General features: G+C 43.3%; 1 protein-coding gene across 1 annotated transcript in view; it reads left to right on the plus strand.

Moving 5' to 3' along the window:
* The first annotated feature begins 518 nt into the window (after positions 1-518).
* LOC129712542 (RNA polymerase II elongation factor ELL) overlaps positions 519-17764 on the plus strand; it is a 51687-nt gene continuing 34441 nt past the window's right edge. Inside the window, 3 exon segments of the mRNA XM_055661032.1 lie at positions 519-583; positions 585-693; positions 8203-8250. Of these exon segments, the coding sequence (XP_055517007.1) occupies positions 549-583; positions 585-693; positions 8203-8250 (192 nt within the window). The 5' untranslated portion in view covers positions 519-548.

Raw genomic sequence — 17764 nt, forward strand, 5'->3', positions numbered from 1 at the left:
CCGGGTGCATTAAGCGACAGTTTGTATTTCCCTCCTGGTGCAATAAGTGATAGGTTGCACCGCCCTCCCCGGTGCATTGGCTGCCAGATTGCACTGCCCTTCACGACACAGTTGCATTAAGTTCGCGTTGCATTAAGTGACAGTTTGCACTGCCCTCCCCGGTGGACTGAGCGACTGCCCTCCCGTGCATTGAATGACAGGTTGCACTGCCCTCCCCGACACACACACACAGTTTCATTGTCCTCCCGGTGCAACGAGTGGCAGGTTGCAATAAGTGATACTCCGCTGAATGAAGTGCATGAAGTGACAGTTTGCATTTGCATTCGCCTTCGCCGGTGCATTGAAGTGACAGTTTGCACTGCTCTATCTATCTATCCCCGGGTGCATTGAGTGACAGGGCTCCCGGGCTGGGCTGGGTTGCTGCTGCTGCTGCAGCGGCGGTTGGGGCGCGAGGAGGAGCAGGAGCGGGAGCGGGAGCGGCTCCGGGTCCGGGAGCGCGAGGAGGAGGAGGCGTTCGTTCGCTCGTTCGCTCGCTCGCTCGCTGTAAGATGGCGGCGGCGGCGGCGCTGGGCGAGGAGCGGCGCCGGGCTGTCGTGCGGGCGGCGGGTGGGCTGCCGTCAGCGCCTCTCCATCTACCACCTCAAGCTCACCGACACGGCGCTGCGGGCACTCGAGACGTACGAGCGGCTGGCGGTGAGTGAGTGAGAGTGAGTCGGCGGCCGGAGGGAGCTCGTCCGGTAACCGGGGAGCGCTCACACCCTCGGCCCGGACACTTCCTCACACTTTCTCCTCCCCCCCCCCCCCCCACACCACAATCTCCCCCCCTCCCCCCCCCCCCTCCACTCTTTGCACCCCCCCCCACCTCCCCCCCCACTCTTCTTCCCCCCCTCACCACACTCTTCCCAGCCCTCCCGGGCCGGGCCCCCCCACACTCTTCTTCTCCCCCCCCCACACACACCTTCTTCCCCCCCCCCAGGACTCTTCCCCCCCCCCCCCCACCCACACTCTTCTCCCCCCCCCACACTCTTCTCTCCCCCCCCCACCACACAGGAGGCTCTTCCCCCCCCGTCCACACTCTTCTCTCCCCCCCCACACTCTGGCGGCTCTCCCCCCCCCACTCTTCTCCCCCCCCCCCCCTTCACTCCCCTCTTCTCTCGGGCCCACACACTCTGGCTCCCCCCCCCACACGCCTCTCCCCCCCCCCCCACCACTCTCTCCCCCCCTCACACAACTCGCCCCCCCCCCCCACTCTTCTGGACGCTACACCACACTCTTCTCTCCCCCCCCCCCCCCCTCACACTCACACTCCCCCCCACCTTCTCTCCCCCCCCCACACACTCGGCGGCCCCCCACTCTCCCCCCCCCCCACCACCGGGAGCCCCCCCCACCCTCCTCTTCTCCCCCCCACCCTCCCCCCCCACTCCCCCCCACCCCTCTTCTCTTCCCCCCCCCCCCCCACTCTTCTTCCCCCCCCCCCACCCACTCTTCCTCCCCCCCCCTCCACTCTCTCTCCCCCCCCCCCCACCACCACTCTTCCCCCCCCCCCCCCCCTCTTCTCTTCTCTCCCCCCTCACTCTCTTCTCCCCCCCTCACTCTTCCCCTCTCCCCCCCACCCTCTCCTCCCCCTCACACTCTTCTCTCCCCCCCCCACACTCTTCTTCTCCCCCCCACACTCTTCTTCTCCCCCCTCACACTCTTCTTCTCCCCCCCCTCACACTCTTCTTCTCCCCCCCCCCACACTCTTCTTCTCCCCCCCTCACACCCTCTTCTCTTCCCCCCCCCTTCCCCCACACTCTTCTCCCCCCCCCCCTCACACTCTCTCTCCCCCCCCCCCCTCACTCTCTCCTCCCCCCCCCACCCCACACTCTTCTTCTTTCCCCCCCTCTCCCCCCCCCCTTCACACTCTTCTCCCCCCCCCCCCACTCTTCTCCCCCCCCCACACTCTTCTTTCCCCCCCTCCCCCCCCCCCCACACTCTCCTCCCCCCCCCCCCTCACACTCTTCTCTCCCCCCCCTCTTCTTCCCCCCCCCCCCCTCACTCTTCTTCTCCCCCCCCTTCCCTCTCCCCCCCCTCCCCTTCCTCCCCCCCCCACCCCTCCTCTTCTCCCCCCCCCCCACACTCTTCTCCCCCCCCCCTCACACTCTTCTCACCCCTCACACTCTTCTCTCCCCCCCCCCACACACTCTTCTCTCCCCCCCCTCACACTCTTCTCTTCTCACACCCCCCCACCCTCACACTCTTCTCTCCCCCCCTCACACTCTTCTCCTCCCCCCCCCCACCACACTCTTCTCCCCCCCCCCCTCTTCCCCCCCCCCCACACTCTTCTCTCCCCCCCCCACACACTCTCTCTCTCCCCCCCCACACCTCTTCTCTCCCCTTCTCCCTCTTCCCCCCCTCTTCCCCCCCCCACACACTCTTCTCTTTCTCCCCCCCCTCACCTCTTCTCCCCCCCACAACTCTCTCTTCCCCCCCCCCACACTCTTCTTCTCCCCCCCCTCACACACTCTTCTCTTCCCCCCCCCCCACACTCTTCCTCCCCCCCCCTCACACTCTTCTCCCCCCCCCCCCACACTCTTCTTCTCCCCCCCCCACACACTCTTCTCCCCCCCCCCCCCCCACTCTTCTCTTCTCCCCCCCCCCACACACTCCTCCCCCCCCCTCACACTCTTCTCCTCCCCCCCCCCCCCCACTCTTTCTCCCCCCCCCCCCTCTTCTCCCTTCTCCCCCCCCCCACACTCACACCCCCCCCCACCCCCCCCCCCCCCCCCCCCCCTCGGTCGAACTCTTTGTGATCCGTGTTCCGCTCACCGGAACCTAGCTCACCTCCCCCATCACCGGCACCCATCTCACCTCATCCCACCCATGCACTCATCAGAGCCCACTCCCTCAATTGCATACAGCTCCATTCCACCCATCCCCATTTTCATCACCCGCATGCATCTCCCCTTACCCATACTCACACCCATCTCCATCAGTCACTTTCAGATAGCCTCTACCATTCCCATTCTTCCCTGTTCTCTGACTATTATTCAGTTAAATTGTGGTTCCCAATTTATTCTGCTTCCAGTTGGTCAATTTGCTCCTGATTCACAATTGGCTATGTTTCCTCATATTTATTTGGAGCTTACAACCCAGTGGCCCTTGCAATACCCTCTCTTCCCCACATTATCAATGTCCTGTTGAGACCTCAGCCAACAATGGACCATTTCCTTGATCATCGTTACATCTTTGCATATCTTTAATTCATTTATTCTCTATCTCTATCAGCGTTTATGTCTCTTGTTTTCCTTTCCCCTGACTAAGTCTGAAGAAGGGTCTTGTCGCACAACATCACCTATTTCTTTTCTCCAGAGATGCTGCCTGACGCGTTGAGTTACTCCAGTTTTTTGTGTCTAATGTTTACTACAGGTTCATTGAATCCTTGTTTTCCCATAGTCACTGTTTTCAATTGGATGTTTTGTATGTTGTGTATAGTTCTTTAAACTCCTGCCATAGCAAAAAAGGTCTTGGAATCAGCAACTCGCAGTTTGTCAGTCATTAGCTGTTTTGTTTTGTGGAAGATGTATCTAGTTTATTTCATCAAATTAATTAAATGTAAAAGCTTTGATAAAAGTTCAAACTGATCGCCATCAAAATGTTCAATGTTTCCCACAACTTTACTTGAATATTGAAATAACGACTAAATAAATAAACATAAATCTTGAATGCAGCTAGATGTCAAGAATTGGATGAGAAATAAAATTTACTTTGTAGCAGGTTTAGAGAACTGAAAACAGAGTTACTCTAAGAGTATAAAATATTTATTGAGGGGTGAAGGTAGTAAGAAAAAGTAATTAAAAGGGGGAACCTATTAGAGTCCTGGGCATTTTATCAAATTATATTAACATTGGCCTAATGATGAGGCAAAGTGTGATGTTGCAGGGCTGTTTTAGCCATTGAATGCCTGTGGTTAGTTGTGTTGTTGGGATTGGTGCTGGGATCCTTTGTTTGTTATATACATTAATAACCTAGATGTGAGGGTAGTGATATAATTAGTAAATTTACAGGTGATATCAAAATTGCTGATGTTTTTCAAAGTGAAGATTGTCTTTAACTCCAGAATGATACTGACCAGTTGGTAAGATAAATAGAAATTGTATTTAATCCTGTTGATGTTAGTAGATACACAATAAGTGGAGGACTTCAGCAAGCATTGAAGAGCAGAAGGACCATGGTGTTCATACTCCAAGATGTAGCATTGAAAGAGAAGGTACCTTCAGGGATCCCTTAGAATGGTCACTTGACTTCTTTAATCAGGGTACAGAGGAAAATCACCAGAATGCTACCTGGGGTGAAGTGTTTCAACTGTGAGGAAAACATAGGTGGTCTGTTTTTTTTCTGTGGAGTGGAGAAGCCTGGGGGAGCTCGGATTGAGGTGTAGAAAATTGAGGGGCATGGATTGAGCAGATGGTGAGAAACCTTTCAACTTTGTGGAGGTGGCTGTGACTAGAGGAGATGGGTTTTGGTTAAAGGATAGGAAATATAGATACTTTGAAATTGCTTAAGTATTTAGCTGTGCATCATTCGAGACTTTGAGTTTAAGAGTCAGAAAGACATATTTCAGCTTTATAAAACTTTGGTGAGGCCACATTTGGAGTATAATGTGCACGTTTTGGTCACCCCATTACAGGAATGATGTGGAGGCTTTCTGGAGTGTTGTAGGAATGAGGACAGACCTGATGGAAATTTATGAAATCATAAGAGGCAGAGATAGTGTGGACAGTTAGAGCCTTTTTGCCATGTGGGAAGATAAAACACTGAAGAGCACATAGCTTTAAGGTTAGAGAGGAAAAACTTTTATCCATATTGCCACCTTGCATTGTATTGATGTGACACTTCGGTGAAATACATGTGTAAAACATCAACTGGATTTTCCTTGTGGTTATCTCAACAAAAAAATTCTCATTATTTAAGTTTATCTTTAACAAACAAATTCTGCCTTCCCTAATCAATTCACATGTGTCCAAAAGACGGCTGATATTGATCATCAATCCTAAACATCTGTAGAATTACATATGTTTTGTTCAAGTCCATGTTTGTTAAAAGATCTATCTGACAATTTTGCGATTATGTTTTCAAATGTTTTAATGTTTAATTTAAACATTATGCTTTCACATTTCTACCTAAAGTGCCGTCATTTACATTGTAATTGGAATTTTCTATTTGTTCGTAACAGCTCCCCTTTGTGAGATTTCCTTGGCTGTGCTTTTAAACTGTAACAGAGTTATCATTTGCTTCAGCTGGTAAAGACCATTGATAGATTATCCAGAGATAGTTAGGAACGCATTCAAAAGTGATTCAATTCATCTCCTTCATGGTTTCTTGAACAAGACTGCTGTTGCTCTCAAGGAAAAAGAGCAATTTAAATGGAAAAAATCCATCCATATTGGAAATATACAGGCATGTGAGCTGAGAACATTGGCCAAACATGCTTCCCTTTTTTTTGAGCAATGTCCCTCTGATATTTATCACTGTGCTAATTACCATTGATATCTGCTCTTTACCATTGTGATTCGGACATGGAGCACAGTAATTTTAGAATGATGGTGCGGTGCAGTTAAGGGAGCATTACTTTCAGGACAACAGCATAAAGAGTACACAAAAATAAGTGTGCCATATAAATAGGTCTTGATTTTTTTTTTTAAGGGTATTTTTGTAGCAATGCTGCACTTTGGCTGGCTCGGTGGCATAGATGGAAAATGATACTGCCTGACCCACTGAGTTAGTGTTTTCTGTTTTTATTTACCATTGATTTCATGTTGATTCTGGTTTTTATTCAGAGCACAAATCTGTGTTGATGTGAAAATTGTGCTTGCATTAAAAAAACTAGGATATAATTGGCTGGCTCAATTATCTTTAATTATTTCTGCCAATGAAATAAAACTTTCACCGTGAAATCTTTTCACCAGGATAATACACCTTGCACACCTAAAACTTCAGGAGTTGTGCCACAAATTGGGATAAAGCAGGTTTCAGTATAGAATACTTTACTTTTCATTTCACTGCACATCTCGTATGTGTATGTGACGAATAAACTTGACTTGACTTGAGAAAGACTGCCAGATTCACCCACTGTTTGAAAATGTTGGTAAACAGAAAGGTTAGTTGATGTTTTCGAACTTCTCTATCCTCTCCTCCAAACCAAAAGTTTGCTTATTTTGAGTTAAAGAAGTTCTCCTCCAAACCCAAAGTTTGCTTATTTTGAGTTAAAGAAGTTCACAGTTTCTAATGAATCAAACGGAATGAAAGACAAAAATTAGGACATTTGTTTTTGGTAAAATGATTCATTTAGTAGTCAGAATCTGTGATGTGGTTATGAATTTTCACTTGGCTCCAATTATAACTCTTAAGTACTTAAATATTGAACTCGCCTGCATTCTCAATATTTATGTGAATTTTTAGCAACTATTGTTATCTGAGAAAATTGCCCTTTTGTTTACAATCTTAATTCCATGGCATATTTAAGTAGAGACTGAAGGTAAATTGGCTATTGAACTGGAGGAACATCGTAAATAAATCTGATTCTGTGTTTGTTTTTAGACTTCTATTTTGTTTAGTAAATCAGTTATTACAGATCAAAAGATGAAATGGCAGTAACCCAGGCTTTGTTTTTCATTTTCTAGTACACAAATTCTGAGGTGAATTTTAATTGTTGCTGTATAAACTAAATTTTGTGGCTCAATATTTATGTTGTGTAATAAAATTACTCTGAGCGTCAGTGAAGACTTGTTACACCATTTGCTGTTGGTTGTTGGCCAAAATCGTAGGTAGAGAAACATTTGGAATTTCATATGCTATTTGACCTGAAATAAGTCTAATTGTGCATTATGCAGGATTTCACTCAGAAATACAGTTGCCTTGTTGCACTCTGCTTTTAGCCGTTAAAATGATTTGCTTGATGTTTGCTCGTGAATTTTGCCTCAGTAAAATGGAAACAGTTCTTCAGATTAGCTTACACTGTAATCAATCATAGCTATACACATGGGAAGTTCAGAATATTGGGTACTCGTAACAAATGGCACGCGCAAAGGATCTAAGAGAGTTTATATTGAAATATTTAGTTTGGATGTGTTTTGCAGCTAAGGGCTCAAATTATATTTTTCAGATTTCCGTTGTGGTAATCTTTAAATAGAGGAGACGAAAATTAATTCTACATTTTGTGGTGGTGAAGGTGCCCAATGGACTTTGAGATTACAGAAAAATATTTTCGTTTATTAATGAGTTTTAGTTTTCCTTGCATTGGTCTGGGAGAGAAATACATACTGTCCATTAAATAAGTAATCTGTTCTGCACATTAAAAATGGAATTTAGAATAGGAATTTAATATTTTTCTAACAAAATATCTTAAGCATTTCACAGGAATAAGCATTTATTTTGGAAGTCGGTAAGATATAGGGCATCCAGATTGCTATGAGATGAAAGTTGAATCTTTTTATGATGTGAATTGAGATAGGAATGTTGACCAAGAATTTAACAGGCAGGTAGAACCTTGATTTAATATTTCATCCATAAACTCTGAACCATTGAAGTATGTTTTCTAGTACATACGTACAGAAAGCATTTAACATAAATGCCACTATGACCCATCTATTTCAGTCTTGCCTTAGACATTATCCATGGCTGTGTGCAATTCTGATAGCATTTTGAAACATTGTAATTGTTGAGCTTCACACTCGTTGATTATGGTTTTATTAATCTTGTGTAAGACAACAGTGAATTGAGCAATTTTGGTAATACATGTTATTTTAAAACATGGTGTATATTCATTTATTTTAGTAGTTTAATATATTATGTGGAAACGAAATAGAGGAGACAAAATCATTTTCTAAATGATTTGTTTTGAGAATTATACAAGGAATTGACAAAATGTTTCCAGATAATTCCTCACAATAGTTACGTATCCAAAGTTAAAATAAAACTAGTAGTGTAAACAATTATAATTATTCTTGAAACAATGATTAGTAAAGCTACGTCGATTAGCAGTAAATGCAGCTATTGTCAGCAAATTCTACACTTGTAAATGAATTAAAAATGTATTCAAACCTACAAAGATTCATTTAACCTATCAATTTGGGGAAAGTTGACCGAAGGTTCTCCTTCCATGTTGTACAACTCTTTTAAAAACTTGGATTCTTTAAAACTAAAAGCTACTTTCTTTCCTAGGCTTCCTTACCAAATCAACCTGTCATCTGCTTTCAAGGAAAACAGGGAGTAAGTACCATCTTTAAGTATTTTCTTCAGTTAACTCTTCAGCTTTTTAAATGCGCTAATTTTGGTGAATTTTCTGATGGGAAAGCTGCACATTTAATTCTGTTTGTACATAATGTCAGCATGATGTAATGTAAGACCTATCATGACGGGCATCCCAAACCATCAACACATAATTAATTACTTTGAATTGTGTGTTTTTACAATAGGCAAATTCAGCTGCCAGTTTGCACCACAAATGTTTTACAAATGGGTAACCAAATAATTTGCGTTTGATGATGTTGGCTGAGAAAGAAAAGCTGCACAGGGCATTGGAGAACTTCTCCAAATCACATTTTCATTTCAGTGCTCTGATTTTAAATATAATTCTGAATTAAGAAAGCAGCTGAGATTTAGGTTAGTTGATTTTGATGCCAAGGGTATTAATCTAGTCAATACTGTACATGTAACATGTCTGATGGTCAGAAATTAGAATGGTTCTGAGAGGAGGTATAAATAAGTTATTGTAGTGCGTAAGAGATCAAATAGAGATAGCAGCATTAGGAATAAAGTGAGTTCAGATGAGAAAATAAAAATTCCTATTGGTGAAATTCAGTCTGAATCGATGCATGTTGAACACTGCATTTCTTTTACCTCACCGCTTTATGCAAAATTGTCATTGCGGCTGATAGACTTGTGGCAGAATAATCCCTGTCCTGTTAGATAACCACAGAGTAGAAAAATAAGTTTATGAATATATTTTGGAAATTACTCTTAGTAGGAATATAATTCATTTGCATTTGGTCAGTTTGCCAAGTTAGATATTAACTTTATTTAAATTTATGATTATAGTCAAAGAATATTCAATATGTAAACCATCAAAATAACTAGTTAACCTGTACCTGAACTCCATCTAGCTGTCTTTCTTCTTTAACAAACAACAAATATCAACCAGAGTTTAGAAATCTTTAATTGATTGTGCCTTGAGTGTTTTTTTTGTTTGCTTGTGAGTGTTTGTGAGATGAGAGGAAACCATTTCAAATTTCTGTTTACCATTTGCCTCCAGAATGAGCCTAAACTAAATGTAGGCATTGCAGCTTGATCTCAAATCTTTCACCAGCTGTAGCTCTAGGGCCAATTGTCAGAAAATTTTCTGTCAATTGAAATACAAAGCTTTAATGTCTACATTGTACCTCCAACCTTCTAATCAGTTTTGCACATATATTAGTAGGTTGCCCCATTTCCCTTCGTCATTATTGCACTTTCATGTCGGTCACTGATGGGATGTTATCATGACCAAAACTAACAAACATTTTGAAACATTGTGGAGGAAAGTTTTCCTGGGAGTGTTCATTGTGTGTACTCATGATACAAATAGGCCTTCACACACAATGCTTGACTGGGACACAAAGTTCTGGAATAACTCAGCGAGTCAGGCAGCATCTGTGGAGAACATGGATAGGTGACGTTTCACAGAGTGCTGGAGTAACTCAGCGGGTCAGGCAGCATCTCTGGAGAACATGGATGGGTGACGTTTCACTGAGTGCTGGAGTAACTCAGCGGGAAGGCAGCATCTCCGGAAAACATGGGTAGGTGACGTTTCAGGTCAACATCCGTCAAACTGGCGAGGACACCTTCCCATAGAAAAAGGCTGAAGTCTGAAGTAGGGTCTCGACCAGAAATGTCACCTATCCATGTTATCCGGTGATGCTGCCTGACCTGCTGAGTTACGTCAGCACTTTGTGTCCTTTTGTGTATTAACCAGCATCTGCAGTTTTTTGTTTCTACATTGCTGAACTGGGACCAGTCTCCGATGAGCAACTTCTTTCTGATGAAAATCATTCACCTGAAGTGATAGCTCTGTTTCTCTCAATTGATTCTTGGAATTTTTATTGTTATCCCTTTTTCCTCAGCATTGCTGATCCGAATCCTATTCTGGATCCTGACCCAGATGATAAGCATAGATTTGCTGCTCTTATTCTTCTCTATCACTCCACCAACAGGTCCTTGCTGATCCTTCATTTACAAGTTACGATCTTATTTTCAGATCCACATCTAAACTCAACTGACACCACAATGACTCCCTCCTGGCCCTGGATCTGGCTTGTAAAATTCCTTTCACAATCATTCCCTCCCTCAGTCACTTAATCTGTTGAGCAAAACATCCCATGGCACCAGTTGGACCTCTGGTCATTGGCCCTCACTCCCTCCTTTCCCACCCAGGGTCACACTGGGTCCTTTGAGACTGGTTTGCACACTTTGAACAATAGCAAATATTACATTCCTTTTAAAATACCGATGATGCCTTGAGCCATGGGCCGTACAGAAGCTTGCGATGGCAGATTTATGACGGAAATAACCATTGGCTAGACACACCCATGCCATGTGGGTGTACCAGAATTTTTAGGCACATCTTTTTTGGCAACTTTCCTGTTGGCTACAATGGTAGGCAAAGTCTTTGATCTTGATATCAACCCCCCAGGCTAACTTGAATATTTTGGGGCGACTTCAGGTGAGATTACCACCTGGTGTCGTGCATTTGAAATGAAATAAATCAGACATCTGCAGTTACTGAGGAAGAGTCCAACAATTTTAAATTGTTAGCTATCAGATGAAAAGTATGAAACCATTATGCTCTTTGGATCATTTAACCTCATCCTTCTACCACAATATCTTAAGGCATTGTGCTCCAGAATTGCTTTAAATTCACAGAGGCCAGGATCATTGTATTACAGATTAAATATTAAATGCTGCACTTCTGCATTTTCACAGCAGTTTTGTTAAACCTGCAGCCCTTATTAGAGTAGATTTATGAAACAGCCACTGTCATGGAAGTAGCTGTAAGCTGGCAGACCCGCTTTCTACCTGAATTCTTACTGGCACTTGCCCAGGTTCTTATTCAACAGAATTACTCATGGAACTTAACCCTGCTACACCCTGTTAACTAAACCGTAATAATCTAGACACATTGAAAACTCTATTTTTAATTTAAAAACCTATTTTGGAACAATCTTATCCACCTGGTGGCGCCGTCAGCGATGGCAGCCTCGCCAATGGTCTGTCTGTCTTTTCGTCTTTTTTGTTATTTTTAGTGTGCTTTATAAAGTTTCTGTTAATGTTCTCTGGTTTGTTTTATGTGGGGTGTGGGGGAGGGGGCCGAGGGAAACTTTTTGCAATGTCTTACCTTGCTGGAGATGCGATTGTTTTCCCGGATCGTATCTCCGGTCGCTCTGTGGCCTAACATGATGGAGCTGGAGGCCTTGCTCGAGATTGACTTGAGCCCCACCGTGGTGCTGTGGACTTACCATTGGAGCCTGTGATCCCTTGCCTGGGATCGACACTCCAACTGCGGCCTGCGGATTTCAGCATCGACGAGCTCGCAGTCTCGGGTAGAGACTGATGTCGGGAAGCACCAAAGTCGCAGGAGGTTCAACTAGCCCCGACCCGGGGTCCGATCGCCCGGCGATCGGAGAGCTAATATCCTCCCGATGCGGGAGCTTGATCACCCCAACACGGAGGGCGCAACCACCGGCTACCGAAGTCAATATCGCCCTGACAACGGAAGGCTCGAGGCCCCCGACCGTGGGAGAATAAAGAGGGGAAGAGATTGAACTTCTTTTCCGCCTTCCATCACAATGAGGAATGTGGAGGAATCACTGGTGGATGTTTGTTAAAGTGTATTTTGTGTGTTTTGTTGCTTTTTATTGGTATGGCTGTGTGGCAAATCGAATTCCTTGTATGTTGCAAAACCTACTTGGCTAACAAAGTATGATTTGGGGGGTTATTTGCTTTTTTTGTGGTGACCATCATTCAATTAGCTATGTTAAGAGTTTTCATCATGTGATAAAACTTGAATACACTTTCCCACCCTTGCAACAATTTGAAGACATCCTCTATGTGTTAGAAAGCATGCAGAGAAGACATACATGGATGTTGCCAGGAGTTGAGGGTCTGAGCTAAATGGAGAGATTGAGCAGGCTGGTAGTATGAGGTTGCAAAATGCAGAGCTGAAAGACATGCAGTCTGGGCATGTCCTTCACTCCCAGAGGGGGACAAATGAGGAGAAAAAACAAACATCATGACTCGGGCAGATTAATGCCTTTACCGAGGGTTATCCAAAACATGCAAGACTGAAAGTATGGATTGTAGTAGTGACCAGAAAGGAAGAGAGACATAAACATGATGGTTACAAGAGTTTGGATGTAAGGCTGAAGGATGCATCAAATTTAAGAAGTGTTGTGACTTTAGAAGATTTTAGAATTGTGGACAAACACTGACTCAAGATCTTTAACAACTTTAAAGGTAGCGCATTGATTCTGCTGAATGTGATTGATTATGATTAATGTCTTACATTTTCAACTTATGAAGAGGCAATGGCAGCCTAATTAAATTTCATTGTGAAAAAAATACCAAAATCATAATGTGGGCAAGTTACTTATTGACCTTTTATTACATATAACCAGGTTCCTGACATCGAGTCTGTCAAAAGTCAAGTCTGTAGGAGGAACTGCAGATGCTGGTTTACACCGATCATAGACACAAAAAGCTGGAGTAACTCAGCTGGGCAGACAGCATCTCTGGATAGAATATTGGTGACGTTTCGGTTTGATCCTTCTCTCGACCCTTCACCCATTCCTTTTCACCAGAGATGCTGCCTGTCCAGCTTAGTTACTCCAGCTTTTTGTGTCTACTGTCAAAAGTCGTCAAGAATGTTTTATTGTCCCAAAACAGAACAATTAAATTCGAACTTGCAGTAGCACAACAAATATGTAAACATAGTACTCTGTAAACACCATAATAAACAACAAAAAAGTTCAATATATAAAAAAAAAGAACAAACAGTAATAGTGCAAAGCCAAAAACAATGGCCCTCGTGATTTAATAATTTTAATAATGGATGTAAATATGACCGTGATTAAATGTGCTTACCAAATTTCTGTTTTAATACAAAGGAAATCCTCAAAAATCTTGGTCATATGAGATTACACTTAATTTTATTACAATGCAGTGCCTATAAATCCATCAAACCAATGATTTTCAATATCTTATCCATTTTGAGCTCTCTCTTCAACATCTTCCATGCCTGTTCTCTGCATGCCAGAAAGTTGCTTGAGGCAGCCAAATTAACACCATTTGAAAAAAACGTTCAGGCCTGTGTAGACAAAATGTTTAAGAAAGACTGTAGTCTGTTGCAATTGATTCTGCAGATCTGGAGTATGTTAACTAATTTCTTATTAGTTAATAATAAATTCACTTTTGGGAATAAAAAAAAATTCTGTTTTCATAACATACTGCCATATTTTAGAATTTAAGTACTGGTAGTTCGCACAGAATTCACTTCATTCTTCAAAAAATGAATGAATTTGACGGTAATATATTGCTGGCAAATGTTCATTCATTGAATTTCATAACAGACCATTAATAGCAGAGACTAATTAACTTGACACAGGATACACTAAGGCAGTTGTCATTAATTCTCTCACCTTGCATCTTTTTACATTTTCCCACTTGCTAGGGTAGCCTGTTGGTTCATATTTATGGAAGGGGAATACCTGGAAGTTTATAAAAGCTTATTAAATAATCTTATTATAAAAGTTTACAAAGGGATGGATTGTGCCAGTGCTGGTTCTGTGTTTGGAGTTGATGTCGGTAATCAGCAGAGCCTGCCTGAAGCAACTGTAGTGAGTTTGCCTTGTTGATCCTCTGCACCCTTTAGTTGTGCAACTGTGCCTCGAGCACTGTAGTGTGCATGCCTCAAGATCATTAATGTTACTACTTTAAATAAGATCAAAGTGTGGTTGTCTGTTATATTATATGCTTATTAATGAGGTGGTATAGATATGTTATTACAAGATAAAATAAGATCTATTCTGGGTGTAGTCTTTCATTGCTGTACATATGTCTTAGGCAGATATCACAGAAAATTTATTTTCTCTGACAAAATCAGTAAAGATTTACATTTACAGAAAATCTTGATCTGCAACATTGTTCATGTATGCTGTCGACCTTTAGAAAATCTTTGCCTTGCACCTGGAAGGAATTGAATAATTAGTGAAGCTCTGGTATATTGCTGAAGGCACTAAAGGGCCTGTCCCACTTGGGCGTCATTTGCGCATCATGCAGATGGCGGATGAAGATTTTCTACATCCCAAAATCCTGGGGCGCCGTGCGCGACCATGCGTCACTGCCTACGTCACCACGCACCATGCGTGCATAATGCGCACCATGCGAGCATCGCGTGCGCGTCGCAACGCGTGCATCGTGATGCGTAAATGACGCCCAAGTGGGACAGGCCCTTAAGTGTACTTTTGATTATCCAAACTCAGAGTGTGTAAAAGCATTCATAAAACATTGATCATGTTGGATTTTAACTTGCTTGGCATAACCCACTAACTTTGTGTATGTTTGTCAACCTTTGTACTTGTGTTATGTAATGCATGTTACTTTTCACCCCTGCATGCATGGCATGTTTTGCAATTTAAACAGTTAAATCATTGGCACACGATGACCTGAATTTTCATGTTGGAGCTGGAATAAATATTTTGTTCTGTGACTTAATTTAAAACTTAGACCTACCTACGTTTGAAGAGATCTTGAGTGTAAGAAGACATATGAAACTGCCTATGTGCAAAAATGGGAGAGCTGCTGGAGAAATTCAGCAGGTCAGGACTGGTCCAGATGAAGGGTCCCGATCCGATCATCAACTATCAATTTATTTCCACAGATTCTGCCTGACCTGCTGAGTTCTTCCAATGGATCACTATTTTTCTGGAACTCTCATCATGAATGAGTGGGGTAATGGGATTGCTCTACCAAGAGCTAGCATAGATTGTGTGGACCAAATAGCTGCCACTTTTGCTTTAATAATTCTGTTATATTCTCTTTTTGAATAGAGGGATCAGTCAACAGCAACTTACAATTATTACATTTTCAGTGGGATACCTTTGCTATTAGTTACCATCATTGACTTTTCTGTAACATTCTGTGCAAATCAAGTAACTTCTTAAAACTAACAGGTGTGCCAAAAATAGGTTGCTGACTATGAAATAAACAGGCAGGTTTCCAACTATAAAACTTAGCAGCAAATTGTGTACAACTTACTTCTAGTTTCATAAACATCTCATACATTTGAACATAATGGCATAAAAGGGCAGAAATTTTACTAGTGTTTTAAATATCTGAAAAGTATGCAATGAAGTAGGCGCTTAAATACCATGAACCTTGTAAAGCATATTTCAAATTCCCACATATTTGTGAGATAATGGCATTTGGAATAAAATGTGCTCATAGACAATTACTATTCCTGGACCAGCTTTTTCACATAACACATAAAAACATAACACATGTATTTTAAAATAAATAGCTTAGCATAATCATTTCACTCAGGCCTTGCCTACCAAACAATTTTCAGGGTATTTACTGAATGGCTAGTTTGTAAATATTTCTTATTTTTCTTATTTTTATGATTTAAAAAAAAAGCTGATTTCAAAATATTAAGTAATTATTTAATTATTACAAATTCTGAGATGAACCGAGTTCCAGATAAGCTGTGGTCTGCGAATATGTTTGTAGCAAAGATTGGTTTGTAGTGACATTCATAACAAGTGCAGTTGCTGAACAGGGTCAAGTGCTGAGCTGCAGTACTAGCAAGTATGCCCTCCTTCACACAAACCAAAGAGAATCAGAGACACTTTGCATGGCAATCATAATTATTTATTATTTTTACAATGAAATAATAATGTTTTCTGAAATTAATAAATAAATTAAATGTGATTTCATGTAAGATATCTCGCAAACAATTTATCTCGGAAATGCTGATATCGGCTGAAGGATTTTCTGTAAAGCCTGGAATTTGAGCAAATCCTGAAATTTCCGTTAATTTCATAAAAACGACCATGTTCATTGTTATGTTAATACCACCACAATATGTGGACTTGTCATCTGACATAAGAACTAGATCTTCAATTTTTTCTTCATTAATTTATGATTCATTTAGGGGGCGCTGTCCTGTGCACGGCTGCCCTGCCAGCAGTTGTCTGTCTTTTCACCGTTTTATTTTTATTTTTAGTTAGTTAAAGTGTTTTGTTTGGAGGTCTAGACTTTTTTGTGTGGGGGGTGAGGGGGGGGGAAACTGCCTTCCAGGGTTCCTACCTGGCCGGAGAGGCAGCTTTTCTCCGGGCTGCAGCTTCGACCCGTCCTCGCGGCCTACCAGCGGGCCTGGAGCGGCGTTTCCTGTCGCGGACCACCCAGAACCTCGGCTTCGGCGGCGGCACAGCGCTGGTGCGTTATCGTGGAGCTTGCCTGGGTCGCCGCGCTGGAGCTCCGGTGAGCTGAGACCGCCGGGTAAAACATCGCGGAGCTGCGGGACTGTGGAGCGGCCAGCTGCGGGCGGCGGCGCTGAACTTTACACCGGGAGCCTGGGATCTCGCGCGCGACGAGATCACCAGTTGTGGAGCTCCAACCGGCGCGGCCTTGTCGGCTTCGGAAGCCGCGGCCTCCAGTACGGAGGCGGCCGTTCCAGGGTTCCCATGCCGCTGTGAGGACTCTCCCGATGCCGGAGCACCACCACCCGGCGAGAACGGCCAGGAACATCGGGCCTCCGTAGAGGCAACCGTGGAGGCCTCAATAGGCCCGACTATGGGTGAACTGGGGTTGGGGACTGGACTTTGTGCCTCCCCTCATGGTGGGAGCCAATGTGGGGGGATGTTCAAAGGTGTTTAAGACTCATTGGTGTTATGTCTGTATTCTTTCTTTCTGTGCTGCTAAATGGCAAAAAGCATTTCACTTAATTACACCGGTGTATGTGAATGACCAATAAAATACCTTTGATACCTTCATGAAAAAACATAGTTTTTGTGTTTGAGTCTTTATTTGGTGGCTGCAATACAGAAGATAAAATAAATCACAATTGCTGTTGTATTCCCGGTTTGGAAGTTGCCATTATTTGTATAGGAAGGAACTTTAGATGCTGGTTTACGTTGAAGATAGACACAAAATGTTTGAGTAACTCAGCGAGACAGGAGCATCTCCAGCGAGCAGGAATGGGTGATGTTTAGGGTCAAGACCTTTCTTCAGATTGAGTCAGTCTCTCCGTTTCTCTAGAGATGCTGCCTGTCCGGCTGAGTTACTCCAGCATTTTATACCTATCTTCACCATTTTTTGTATGTAAGATTGGAAAATCAGTGCTATTTCACACAGAACATTTGGAAGATCTTAGTAACTTATTTAACAGTCAGCCTCTCCCATACCAACTGTGCCTTTTTCACAGGTACAAGGTGAAGCTGAAATGTAGAAATGCCACCACCCTTTCTATAACACCCTGAATTGAATGGTTGTGGTTTCGTCAGAACTGGGGCAGAATATCTTGTTCAATCAGCACTTCATAACAAGGTTATTTAAGGTGGTGCTTCACCACGATTCTTTCAAAAACAAGGAGGAATTGGCAGTAATCACTGGATTTGCCTGCAATGCCCTCATCTTGTGTGCGATTTTTTTTTTTGTAAAAATCATGGATCCTATTCTCACCTGGCACCTGTAC

This window comes from Leucoraja erinacea, chromosome 33 (genome assembly GCF_028641065.1).
Source record: "Leucoraja erinacea ecotype New England chromosome 33, Leri_hhj_1, whole genome shotgun sequence".
In the NCBI taxonomy this organism is placed as follows: Eukaryota; Metazoa; Chordata; class Chondrichthyes; order Rajiformes; family Rajidae; genus Leucoraja; species Leucoraja erinaceus.